The 14,189-nt window shown below is 34.9% G+C and overlaps 1 protein-coding gene across 1 annotated transcript in view; it reads right to left on the bottom strand.

Moving 5' to 3' along the window:
• LOC124594764 (regulating synaptic membrane exocytosis protein 2) overlaps nt 1–14,189 on the bottom strand; it is a 1,241,912-nt gene that overhangs the window by 693,396 nt on the left and 534,327 nt on the right. The window contains exons 7-8 of the mRNA XM_047133151.1: nt 12,987–13,129; nt 8,608–8,738 (exon numbers count right to left, since the gene is read on the bottom strand). Coding sequence (XP_046989107.1) covers nt 8,608–8,738; nt 12,987–13,129 — 274 coding nt within the window. The remainder of the gene's footprint in view (nt 1–8,607; nt 8,739–12,986; nt 13,130–14,189) is intronic.

The raw sequence follows: 14,189 nt of genomic DNA, 5'->3' as shown, positions 1-14,189 counted from the left end.
AGGCGATAAGTAGTGAGTATGAAAAAAATGTATGACTAGTACTGTGAAAATGCAATTAAGTGTTAAGTTCACAGTTAATGGAAATAATGTGGACAAATACTAAAAATGGATAAATATAATTAAAATTTAGATAGGTGACAACTCACCTAAAAGATGTGGCAGTGAATGATGAATAGATTATAAACATAGCAGCAGAAATCTGAAGCTTTTGAATTTGCCAATTCTTCCTCCAGGAGCACTAGATGAAATCACTGCTTCATTACAGCAGCATATAGATCTTTCTTCTTCACCTAGAGCGCCAAGGAGAAGGATTAGCAAATTCAAAGGCTCTAAATTTCGGTTTCATTCAGTGTAATCTATTCATCATTTGCTGTTCAGGTAGACAGAAAACTATGACATTAGGCATCCTATCACAAACAATGAAATTTGTATAAACGTGAGTTGAAGAACAGGCAGTAATGAAACAATTTTTAATTTGAAACAATTTTAAAGCAAAGAACAATAAAATTGTTAGTTCACAATAGTACACGAGAAACTATCAACAGCAATTCAAAAGAATATCTAGAAAATGGATGTTAGCTGAAACTTAATGTACTAATATTTTTATACAGTTCTATCATCATACTCTAAACTAAGTTAATATTAAGCTTTGAAAAGGACACATCAGATGATAAATGGTACATCATCAAATATTTTGGTTGGCATGAGTACTTCACAATATAACAGATAAAAGAACCACATATGCAAACAAAAAGCACACACTTAACAAATACAGTAACTAAAAGGAGGATGAGTAGAATGAAAAAGTAATAAAGAAACTTGAATTTTTATGATGATATATCCAGTTTTGGCAGAACACAAATGTAATTTAAAAAGTGTCATGGAGATTGCAAAGGTCAATTACTGAGTACTCTGGATAAGAATGTCTAGGGAAATGAGATTATGTGATTAGTCCTATACATACTGTGTGGTTTTGGAGCTTTATTGGTACATAATTTATTTGGCACTTTCTCCATATAATTTTTTCTCTCTCTTTTGTCCTGGAAGAAAAGATTAGTCGTAATAAAATCCCACAGTTTAGTATTCATTTCCTGTGTAACATTTTAGTGGTGATTTTCATAATTAGAAACTTCTTAATTTAAGTGTAACTATCAATGAATTTAGGTTACCCACAATTTTCACTTTCAAATTACAACAGAAAGAAGAGACCTATTCAGTGCAAATATTATGTTGTTTGGTTTTGTCAAATTCTGAGCATTTCTTAATCTCTACAGAGTCTATGATTGTAACTGTAGTTTATGTAGATTTTGGATCCAAGATAAAATAATGCTGTGAGATGATGTAACAAATGTATGATAAATTTATGCACGGTATCAAAATGAAAATACAAAAATGCAGTAAATGAGGCAGTAAAATAATACTGTGGGATGATGAAACAAATGTATGATAAATTTATGCACAGTATCAAAAAGAAAATACAAAAATGCAGTAAATGAAGCAGGCAAAAAGGAATACAAACATCTCAAAAATGAGATCGACGGGAAGTGCAAAATGGCTAGAGGACAAATGCAAGGATGTAGAGGCTTATCTCACAAGGGGTAAGATAGATACTGCCTACAGGAAAATTAACAAGGCCTTTGGAGAAAAGAGAACAATTTACATGAATATCAAGAGCTCAGATGGAAACCCAGTTCTAAGCAAAGAAGGGAAAGCAGAAAGGTGGAAGGAGTATATAGAGGGTCTATACAGGGGCGATGTTCTTGAGGACAATATTATGGAAACGGAAGGGGATGTAGATGAAGATGAAATGGGAGATACGATACTGCATGAAGAGTTCGACAGAGCACTGAAAGACCTGAGTCGAAGCAAGGCCCCGGGGGTAGACAACATTCCATTAGAACTACTGATAGCCTTGGGAGAGCCAGTCCTGACAAAACTCTACCATCTGGTGAGCAAGATGTATGAGACAGGCGAAATACCCTCAGACTTCAAAAAGAATATAATAATTCCAATCCCAAAGAAAGCAGGTGATGACAGATGTGAAAATTACCGATCTATCAGTTTAATAAGCCACAGCTGCAAAATACTAACGCGAATTACTTACAGACAAATGGAAAAACTGGTAGAAGCTGACCTCGGGAAAGATCAGTTTGGACTCCATAGAAATGTTGGAACACGTGAGGCAATACTGACCCTATAACTATCTTAGAAGAAAGATTAAGTAAAGGCAAACATACGTTTCTAGCATTTGTAGACTTAGAGAAAGCTTTTGACAATGTTGACTGGAATACTCTCTTTCAAATTCTGAAGGTGGCAGGGATAAAATACAGGGAGCGAAATGCTATTTACAATTTGTACAGAAACCAGATGGCAGTTATAAGAGTTGAGGGACATGAAAGGGAAGCAGTGGTTGGGAAGGGAGTGAGACAGGTATGTAGCCTCTCTCCAATGTTATTCAATCTGTATATTGAGCAAGCAGTAAAGGAAACAGAAGAAAAGTTCGGAGTAGGCATTAAAATCCATGGAGAATAAATAAAAACTTTGAGGTTCACCGATGACATTGTACTTCTGTCAGAGACGGCAAAGGACTTGGAAGAGCAGTTGAACGGAATGGACAGTGTCTTGAAAGGAAGATATAAGATGAACATCAACAAAAGTAAAACGAGGATAATGGAATGTAGTCGAATTAAGTCGGGTGATGCTGAGGGAATTAGATTAGGAAATGAGACACTTAAAGTAGTAAAGGAGTTTTGCTATTTGGGGAGCAAAATAACTGATGATGGTCGAAGTAGAGAGGATATAATATGTAGACTGGCAATGGCAAGGAAAGCATTTCTGAAGAAGAGAAATTTGTTAACATCGAGTATTGTTGTAAGTGTCAGGTAGTCGTTTCTGAAAGTATTTGTATGGAGTGTAGCCATGTATGGAAGTGAAACATGGACGCTACATAGTTTAGACAAGAAGAGAATACAAGCTTTCGAAATGTGGTGCCACAGAAGAATGCTGAAGATTAGATGGGTAGATCACATAACTAATGAGGAAGTATTGAATAGAATTGGAGAGAAGAGGAGTTTGTGGCACAACTTGACTAGAAGAAGGGATCGGTTGGTAGGACATATTCTGAGGCATCAAAGGATCTCCAATTTAGTACTGGAGGGCAGCGTGGAGGGTAAAAATCATAGAGGGAGACCAAGAGATGAATACACCAAGCAGATTCAGAAGTATGTAGGCTGCAGTAGGTACTGGGAGATGAAGAATCTTGCACAGGATAGAGTAGCATGGAGAGCTGCATCAAACCAGTCTCAGGACTGAAGACCACAAAAACAACAACACAAACAACATCAAAAAGAACTCCAGAACTAATTAGGCAGTTAACTTCTAGGATTACGCCCATGAGCCCTGGAATGACAAATAACTTTAAAGTAGCATTATGTAAATATTCACACTTGCTGAGTTAAAAGAGAAGATTACTCTTTATGAAAAACTGAAGTTCATAAAACACAAGAAATCATACAGTTGTAATAATGAAAAGTTTCAAATAATCTCTGAGTTCAGCAAAAACATAATGAATAATTATGTGTGGCATAGATTCTTTTATCATTGTTAGCTATTCTCTAACATGCCAGTAGTTTTGTATTTTATATGGTGTCAGCATGTGTGCAACATTTACAAAATACTGAATAAAGTAGCTGCCCTGAATATGCAATATAATGACTGAGTCAAACTAGTTGATAATGGAGCTCATTGTATTGTTATGCACAATCATGATTCTTTTATAAGACCATACCTGTCTCTAAAAACTTTCATGGAGAAAGTCTGGACCAACACATTTCATAAGTACACAAGTGAGAAAAATACATGAGACAAAAAACAGATTCCATAGGGAAAATCTAAGACCTTTCTTTACAAGATTACAAGGAAGATGCAACAGTGGATAAAGTAACTGTTTACTTACACAAAAGCCACAGTGCTTGTGCTGTCATCTGAACATAAGACATTCTGTCATAATGATATTGTTGGAGAGGCTTTTGACAACAATATTTGAAAGTTTGCAAGACATTTTCTGCTAATTAATGGGACCACCTGTGCCTCATTACTTTTCTTATTTTTTTAACCTGATTTATTGATAAACTTTACCTTTTTAATCGAGATGTCTACTTTTCACAGTATCCCTGCACCTTGCATTTCCTATCTACCATGGTTCATGTATTTTCTTCCTCCCTTCTTTCACGTGTTTGTTAGATTTTGTTTAGTTTCTGTCATATGTGGACATTATTCTCTGCATTTTGTATCTTTGTGGTTTATACATTTCCTGTGGCTACATTCTACCTCTAGTAATGCGTATAAAATAATGGTATTAAAAAGATAGTGATTTTCAATGCATTACTAAAGTTGAACGTTTTGTTAATGGTCATTTCAGATGACACACAGTTAATGTCAAACATGCTGGCTACTTTGAAGAATGGCTTCATTTGGGTTAGAATAAAGATGGAAGTACAGTGAGAATTTCACATATCATCATCATTTAGGACATAAGAGATGAAGCAGTAATTCAGTTGGAGAAGAGTTGGTAAAGTACTGGCTATAATCTACTTTAAGGAATAATCTAAGAATTTACCTAATATGATATTAGGAAAGACCTTGCTGTCTTTCCTAAGTTGGTGGAATAGGAAAGAGTAGAAAGTGTATTGAGCTAACTTTGGCTAGAGGCTGCTGTATATTGCCTGTTGGCTCCTGAAAATCCAGAATCAACAGCAACAGGCAGATGAAAATAATAAGGAAGATGTTATGGTGCTGGGTGAACGTGAGAATTAAATGAGTAAAATGCACACACCAACAGTCATTAATGAAGAAAATACTCATATTCAGTACTGCAAATGTATATAGACCAAGTGCCTTTTAATCTTCTTGTAAAGCAAGTGATCTTTAAGAACATAAATGGTATATCCTTTTTGCCTGTGAAACTATGTTTTTGAATCACTGTGTTGTCAAAAATTAGTTCAGTACTGATGGATATCATCAAATTCACTCTCTTGGCTGCTCTGTAGTGTTATGACAGGTGTCCCAGTGTTTATGCAGAGTTAGTGTGATCTTGTGGACAATGGTGCACATGCAACATAAATTAAGTAGTGTCATTCCACTGGGCAGTAGGACAAATGAAAGTTCTCAAAAATGAGCTCACACTTGTTGCAACCAAGGATTTCTGTTGGACACACTGTGGCATAATGTACCAATAAGTTGCATTCTACCATGAACATGTGGAAACCATAGCTCTGCTAGGGAATTGAGTTATTGACAGTTGGTGCCACTGTTGGGCATGGTAGTGCACACTGCAACGAAACAGTAGTAATGATTATCAGTAGCATCCTGATTCTTGTTGTGGTGATGGTTAAAAATGAGCACTCTCATTCTGTCTCCTGCCAAGTGCAAAATGCGTACCGTGATACACTACCTAAACACCAAGGGCCTGAGTATTGTCGCAATTCACCGTGAAATTGTCAATGTATGGGGAGGATGTTATATGACGACTACATGTGACAAAATGGGTACGGGATTTCACTTTCAGAAGAACAGAAATTCCGATGAAGAGAGAAATGGATGCCCATTCATTTTGACAAATAAACTGGTTCAAAAACTTGGAAGAGCATATTCATTCTTAATACTGTGTGACTACTGATGACCTGTGGTCTGAAGTTACTCAAACCACTGTTTATGAAATCGTGAGTGATTGAATAGGATACAGTGAAGTGTGTTTGCAATGGGCTCCAAAGAAGCTTTCTGCAGAACACAATCATTTTGTGAGTGATGGAAAGACTTTTCTTGACTCCACAGTGATGGGGGATGAAACAAGGGTTTACTTCTGTACCCTAGAGAACAAGGGACAATCAGTGCAGTTGTGCCTCACTCATTCTCTTTCAATAACATAAAATTTAGAACTTAGTAATCAGCTCGTGGTTTAAGGAGTTGGCAGGAGAATCTATGGTGTAGGTATCGGAAAACTCATTCCACGGTTGACAAAATTCATTGAAGTAAAAGTTGATATGTGGAAAAATGGTGTAATATCAATGCTACTGTTCCTGTATGTTTCACTGAATAATAATCCTGTAACCTTATTTTCTGGATATCCCTCATACAACATCACAGTCAAGGCACAGAATCATGCATTAGTAGGAGGAAGAGCAGCTGGAAATGTGCGGCAATAAATTGTAGTCCAGACTTGGCATACTTCCCTCTAGCCTCTAATAACACATTCTGTAACTTTAACTTATCAGTGAATATGGCTCTAAACCAAGGACGGCCAATGATTCTGCACATGTGCGGAGCTCTTGCATGTGTGTAGATCTCTGTCACCCTCGTGCACATTTCCGTCTCTTCACTCCACATTGTCTGAATGGGCAGATGAGGAGAGTGGGGGAAACTGGGGCACATTGCTTGGCAATGTAACTGTGCAAGGAACATTGAAAGACTTGTGTGTGACTTGATTTCATATTTCATGTTTATCAAAAACACAGATCACAAAAAAAACTTATTTTCATTATTATTTAATTATTTTTCGTGCACTGAAGACACAATAAAAATTTATATCTGCTACAAATTGTCAGCATACATACAGATGCAGACAACTTCACAGATTTTTGTCACTTAGGTTTCCATGTAATAACAACTTATTTAGTCTCATAATCCAACAAAGGCTTTCATGCATGTGTGGTGATTGAAATATCGTATCCCTTTTGCAACCTTATTATCAAGACATGGACACTCTTACTGAGGAAAACAACATCGAAGTCTTGGTTAGTTTTAACATAAAAATATTTGTCTTTCAAACAGGAATTACATTTCAGATCGACCAGTTCCATCTGAATATGCACACAGATGCTCTCAATTGAAGCTTTCTTCAGTGCCAGTGAACTGAGGAAAGTGGACCAGGTTTTTTTGTCACAAGTTGTCTCTTTCACAATTTCATTTTCTTTTTAAATGTATCCCCATCAAATGTTAATTAAGTTGTTTCTCACCTTCCAGTGTATTATTGTAAGAAGTATATGGTAAAGTCCACTTAAATGTGAGATCTGCAATCTATTCCAGACATTCTAATTTTCAATGATGATTTCCTTTTACCTTGAAAAATTGCACAATGAAGTTTTCTTTACTCAAAAACTCATTCCAAGCATTCACATTGTCTTACTCAATTGTACTTTGCAGTATTATAGGGGTCTGTATCTTTGTTCAACTACTTAAAAAACTGTTGCTACAGACTGTATAATAATGCATGCAACTTCAGAAAAATTGCTATTCATACCACTAATTTTTTTACATGCTCCCTGACTGCAAATTTAGCATAAAGCGCTTCTTGATGTATAAAACAATTAATTCTGTACAAAACACCTGTCAATAACTGCAATGTTTTGCTCTTTAATTGTCAATGTACTCTTTAGTTTCTTTCTGCATGGTGTTTCATTGCTGCTCCAAATATGTGGTACCTATCAGTTATACAACTGCATAATAGATACTGCAAACTCTCATCCTTCTTTTCTACATCTTCACATGCAAACCGCCACTGGGCATGTGAATTTCTCTTGTGCTATGAACAAATAGCAAAGGATACACCACCCTAACACCATGATTAATTGAACTGAAGAAAGTCTTGCCAACCAAAAATGTTGCACCAGATGCTGTACAGTTTTGCAAGCTGTGGTGAACCCTGCTCGAAAGTACTATATTGTGATTACTCTTCAGCCAAGAGAACTTTCAAAGGTCAACAGCTTATGATGCAACTTATGTTAAGTAGATGTATTATAATGTGATAACTGCTACTGCCAGCTTATGTAGACACTAATACCTCATTGTATTCTAGGTGTCAAGGAGATGAATGGCCTGAATTTTATAATGTTCTATAATGTTAAGACTTCCTGCACATACTATAAAGTAAAGATCTACAGTTTTTTCAATGTCATTTAAATTTTATAAATTAGCAGTCTCCAACAATATCTTGATTGTGCTGTGGCATTACCCTAATGCTGTGACTGCATTTCATCACTATATTTTAAACCAAATATTAAGAAAAAGCTTAAATTTTGACTGGGTGTGAGAGAGAGTGCAAATTCAAGTATGAAAAGAAAAAGAGTGGTTTCAATTTTAACTATGACAATTCCTTTTTTATCAATGTTTGAATTTTATGTATTCTAGTAACAATTGTTTCCAAATATTTATTAGGGTCACTATTAATCACATTGTTGAGTGTCTTGTAATTCATTGACATATTGACCATCATTTTCATTAACTTTCTGGGCAGTTTAAAACTTGTTTTTGCTCAAAACAGATATCTGTGTAATTCTAACAAATATATGATGCCAGACATGTAGTGTTTCATAATATTTCACACTACCCACAGTTGAATCGGATGAGACTTACACAGTTCAAAGACACAGATATCAACCAGTCTTCCTTGAAGTTGACTGAATTATTTTAACACAGTTATCACAGTTTAAGAGAAAATAAAAACACTGTGTAAAGTTGTTAGAAAATATCTGTAATGACTGATAATGAACATTCTAAAGTTTGCTTCCCATTTACAAAGTGCAATAATGGGAGAAAATGATTTTAACTTACCTCCTGTCAGGTAGCAAAAAAAGCTTTGCATATGGGTTTCTAGGTTGTCCATTACTCCGTGGTGTAAGGCCAGCTGCACACACGACTGTCACCACTAACTGCAGTGCCCCAGAGTCGAACCACAGTTTTACCTATGATTATTTTCAATTTACTACTGAGACTTATTATGCAATTCAGATCTTAATTTCTTCTCAATATAGAAAAATATTTTAGATTGTTGCACATAAACTAACTTTTAGATCACACAATAACTGTTACTGTCATTATTGATTAGTGTACACACATAAATGTACAGCACAGTGAAGAAGACAAATGGCAGGAGACCCACACAATTAGAAAAGCAAGAGTTTTTTTCAAAAGTAGCAAATTTTCTCCTATATTGTGTCTCATTAATTTGTAGAAGCATAATCATCTAGAATGGAATAAATTATAGTTAACGAGAAAGATCACTAAACACCAAATGTAGGAGAATCTGAGTACCTATTAGTAGAAAAGACAAGTAATTAATTGGCTGCCATCCTCTCTATTTCAGTATACCAAACTTTTTCATGCACATATTTGCAAAAATTTTCAGGCTCTTTACATATGAACCAGGATAAGGTGTATGCTTCTGACAAATAACATAGACTGCTTCTCATATATGACAGTTAGTTTTACTACTGAACAAGTTCATCATAGGTGCATCTCAGTGGTTAAGTGTATTGTAACGTCTTCCACATTTCTAACTTCTCCTTTTCACTATGAGATCTATGGAACATTGTATAGGAATGAATGTTTCATTTACAGTTATGAATTATTGCCCGATATTTGGAGATTTGGGAACAAGTCAGAATAAAAATTGAGTTAAAATATTGCTTCACACTGATTATAGTAAAAGTGTGGCATTCTGGCAACTATAAGGAGTAAATTGGCAACTATCTCACTTGCAATATTACAAAATGCTATGAAATAAGATTCATAATCAACTATTTCACAAAATCTTTGTAATTGGTCTTGTACAACATCTCCAAGTTAATATCCAGATCACACTTAATCAGCTTTCCTCAAGTCTATTATTTCTCATGTCTTTAATATTGGCTCAACAATGCATTATATGTGCGTGATAATTAGCTCATACATATGAAAACAGATAAATGTATTTATTTATATTTGCTCATCCAAATATCATCTCACAATGATATAGGACATGTCAAGGTAATCGAGAGGCCAAAAAATACAACACACAACATCCTTTATCAGGATAGAATAGGTATTGAGAATATGTGAAGTCCATAACTAGTATATTCACTGCACATCTCAACTTATATCCAAATATTGCAAAAGAAGACTACTTAAAACTACATTGAGTGGCTTATCTACCACAAATATGATCCAGTCTACTTCAATTATTCATACTGCCATTCACTGTCAGTACTGTAATGAAAGATTAGGCTCCTAGCTACAACAAAATAAAATTTTGTGTAGTCAAACAATGGAGAATCTTGGATGGAATAACAACATACAAAATGAATAGATTGTTTGTAACTACATGCAGAAGGCACTGACTGGCACAAAAGCAAACTGAAAGAAAACTGTTAGATATTATAAACTATTGGACGAAGTCCTCCTTCAGAACCAGAAAACAAAAAACATACATACACACACACACACACACACACACACACACACACACACACACACACACACGTACATGGCCACTGTCGTCTTCAAGCATAGATGCTGTAAAATGACAGTGATTATGTGTGTGTGTATGTCGTGCATGTATGGATGTGCATGTGCGTTTTTCTACTTTTTTCTATTCTGTGTGTGCATTTTTCTACGTTTTCAAATAGCTTATAATGTCTATTAGTCTTATGTCACAGCACCTGTTTACTGCTCAACTTTTCATACTGAAATGTGATGTAGTTTGATTTGCAATTACATCAATGAGACAAAGATCTTGCACTACTGGCAAATGAAAACTGAATATCCTAAAGCAATGATCTCATATGAATGAAACATTATTCATATGTCACACTGTATGAATAACATGTACAGTCACAACAACAGGAGCATACATTAATTTTATTACTTAATATAATATCCCTTAGCTACAAAACAGTCCTGTTATTGTGCATAAAGATGGTGACAGATGTGTCTCATGTCATCTAAGGAAACAGTGTTCTAAGGAACTGTCAGTTGCTGTTGCAAGTGGTAATAGAACTTTACCATGTTACCATAGCTTATACGCACTAAAAGAAGAACAAATCTAGCTACTATGTGAACTGGGATATTTGACAGATGTTTTGGATGGTATGTTGGTTTATGTGAGGAATGTGTGTATGAGTATGGTCTTGCTGGAAGGACACATCAAACTGATATTGTGAACATGGTAACAGAATGGGCTAGTGAACATGGTAACAGAATGGGCTAGATGATATTCTGAAAGTGCTCTGCTCTTTTCAGTGTTCCCTCAATAAAAATCAGAAATGAAGAGCAATCATTATGCCCAAAGTTGATCCTGTACATAACTACTCAAAATACTCAATAGATGCCACTCTCTTGGTTGAGTCCGCACTCACAAACTACCATGACTGATACCAAAACAGGGTCTGCTGCTATCACTAAATGTAATTTTGTTCCATTCAGCTCTATATTTCAGGGGTAGACTAAGCCTGCCAGAGGCCCAGGGCAGCGAAACTAAATGAAGCTTCTCGACTGCTTAGAAACTGATGTATTTTTAGAGTAAATTTTGGATTTAATGGCTGGCAAAGAATCAATCATTTATAATGTATGTACCCTACACTCTAATAACTGTAATATACATACTTAAATATACAGATGAGAAACTTAGAATAGCATTTAGCACTTAACACAGCAACCATAAGATAGAACGCAAAGAAATAATAAAGCATAGTATAAGAAATTTACTTTTTATTTCATGTGTCTGGAAACAAAGCTTGACTAGTTATAATACAAGCTAGTTTTGTAACATTAGTATGAGGTAGTAGTTATTACTGATATCATTATAGCACTTACAGCATCTTCTCATGCCTTCATATTACTAAAATTCTCATTAATGTCAATGATATATTTTTCATTTTAAACTTTTCTTTCAACTGACAAAATGAACAAAGTGTCTAGTCATCGTTCCTGGTTCATTGTAAAGTGAAGATAATTTCTTATTAGTTTCAGTTTTGAGAAACTTCTCTCACATGTTTTGATGGAGACACAAATGGTCAAGATGTATTGGATTAATAAGCAATGCACACATTTGATTATAAATTGCAGAATTTCTTAGGATGTTCATCTAGCAGCAACATACACAGTCCTATCGGTTGTACATAAATACCTACAATACTTTTTTATTTCATGCATCAACTGCGCCTTATCAAACTAGTCATAAATTTCTACCAGTCTCCAGTGCTATAGTCAAAGCATCATCAGAAGCTTCAAGCATAAATTTTGTTTCAAGAATTTGTAAAATTTTGGTGATTTTCATCATGGCCATGTATCGCTGTGACAGTTCTTATAAAATCAGTCTCGGCATTCAGACACTGATTGACAATCTTCTTCTTGACTTGATAATCCAGTGTCATGTGCTAGTTCACCCAGAATTGTTTTATTTATCCTTCTTCTCCCACACTGATCAAAGATAATGTACATATTAATGCATTTTAGCCCTAAGTAGCAGCATCATCCATAATGGTAGTTCATTCCAACACTGAAAAGTCATTCAAGGCTTTTAATCTGGTGAATCCTTTATCAAAACTCATTTTTTGAAACTAGACGTTGTTGGACTAAGAAGAAGAAGAAGAAGAAGAAGAAGAAGAAGTTGAAATCATCTCGATGGAGACTTGCTGGGAATTCAAGCAAGTGAAACAATGTGTAAGTTATCATTAACAAATCATAGTCATTAGCATGGAATACAAAATTTTCAGTAATATGGCAAACAAATTATAGTTGACTTGGATAATAGTAAACGTAATGGATAGTTCACAAAATTAAAATTTGAACTGAACAGGTGTGCAGTAAATAATTGCATAGCTCACAAAATTAAATAAGTTTTAATTGCAGGCAGATGTCTCATCAGTCAGTTGTATAGGCATGTAACACTAATTTATTCATTCTCACTTCATCAAAACTACAAGAGAGTTTTGAAAGAAATCACAAATGTCATTTTCAGTACATTCCTAAGTGACAGGTTACTTGAAAAACAGATTATCAGTGGGCTGCAAATTAAAGGAATATGTTACAAAGCAATCATTATTCATTTTTAACAAAGAAATTCTTTTCCCATTTTTGGAAGACTGTGTTTTATAAATGAAACTAATGAATTGTAATTTGCTACTCAATTATTTCAGGATTACAAAGAGTAAAAATTAATTTTGATATGATACCTGCAATCTGCCACCAACATTTGGATTCACAGTAGTCATTCCAAGGCGAGGTGGGCGAGAAGATCGAGAGGGCATATGTAGCTCAGGTGAGCCAGGAGATGTCACAAGAACACTAGGCTTGTCTCGTCGGCTATCATACAAATCTGGAACACATTATTCATAGCTGCTTTGTATGTTAAAGACTAGTGAACAAAAATATGTTTAACTACAAAATATAGTCATCAAATCATGACTGTTTCAAAGCATTTTATGTTTAATCATGGCTGAAAGCACAATGTATAGTCCTTTCTTTTAACATCTGAGTTCTGCAAGCTACATCATACTTATGCTAGAAATATCATGTCTTTTTCAGCGCCTTTCCATGTACAGTATCAATTGCTATCCCTGCTTATTACTTCCATAAAAATCAAAAGTAATTGTATTCACTTAGAAGACAGGTCAATAAAACAAAAATAAATGATAACAATGACTGACACAAAATATGACAGCAATTATTATTAAGTAAGTTCTTCGGACATTGAGAAGTTAGGACAAGGCTTCAAAAAAGAAAAACATTGTTTCTGAAAAATTAAGCAAATTGTTGGACTTTTTCTGGTTATCAAGAAAAGGCAAGAAAATATATCATCATTTATTTTTCTGTATTATAATAGTGTATAATGTGTAAGTGTAACTGCAATCCCTGTACAGGTTATATAAGTTGACCATTAGTTTTGTGGACGTTGTGAACAGCAGGGGGCATGCATTGCCCCACATTAGGACTGCCAAGGGGAGAGGTGCAATGACTGGAAGGCAGCGTCAGCTGTTTCTTCAGTGCTGGCACCATTACCTTTAACATTGTGTACAATAATACTTTGCATCTAGGAGCAAGTTAACATTGCTAGCACCCAAAGACAAATGAATATCTTTCAACCAATGCAAATTTCCTCCACTTCTGGCAGCACCAATAAAATTGTCAAGTTATTGTGGGCGAGCTGTAAATTCACATGTATCACATGCTACATGTGAAACAACAATAAGATAGTTCAGAATTCTTTGGTATAGGTGTTTTAATTATGTACTGAAATGAATATTATGTAAATAAGAATATTTTAGTTTTGTTAAAAATAAGTAACATGAGCAGCATAGTGTCACTGAAAGTTTCAACTCTATATTGGCTTAGCGTGTATAATCACTGGTCTCTCTAGTATAAAAAAATATATATCT

The sequence above is a fragment of the Schistocerca americana genome, chromosome 2 (genome assembly GCF_021461395.2).
Source record: "Schistocerca americana isolate TAMUIC-IGC-003095 chromosome 2, iqSchAmer2.1, whole genome shotgun sequence".
NCBI lineage: Eukaryota > Metazoa > Arthropoda > Insecta > Orthoptera > Acrididae > Schistocerca > Schistocerca americana.
Note: the sequence above shows the minus strand (reverse complement) of the source record. Positions and strands in the feature narration are given on the sequence as shown.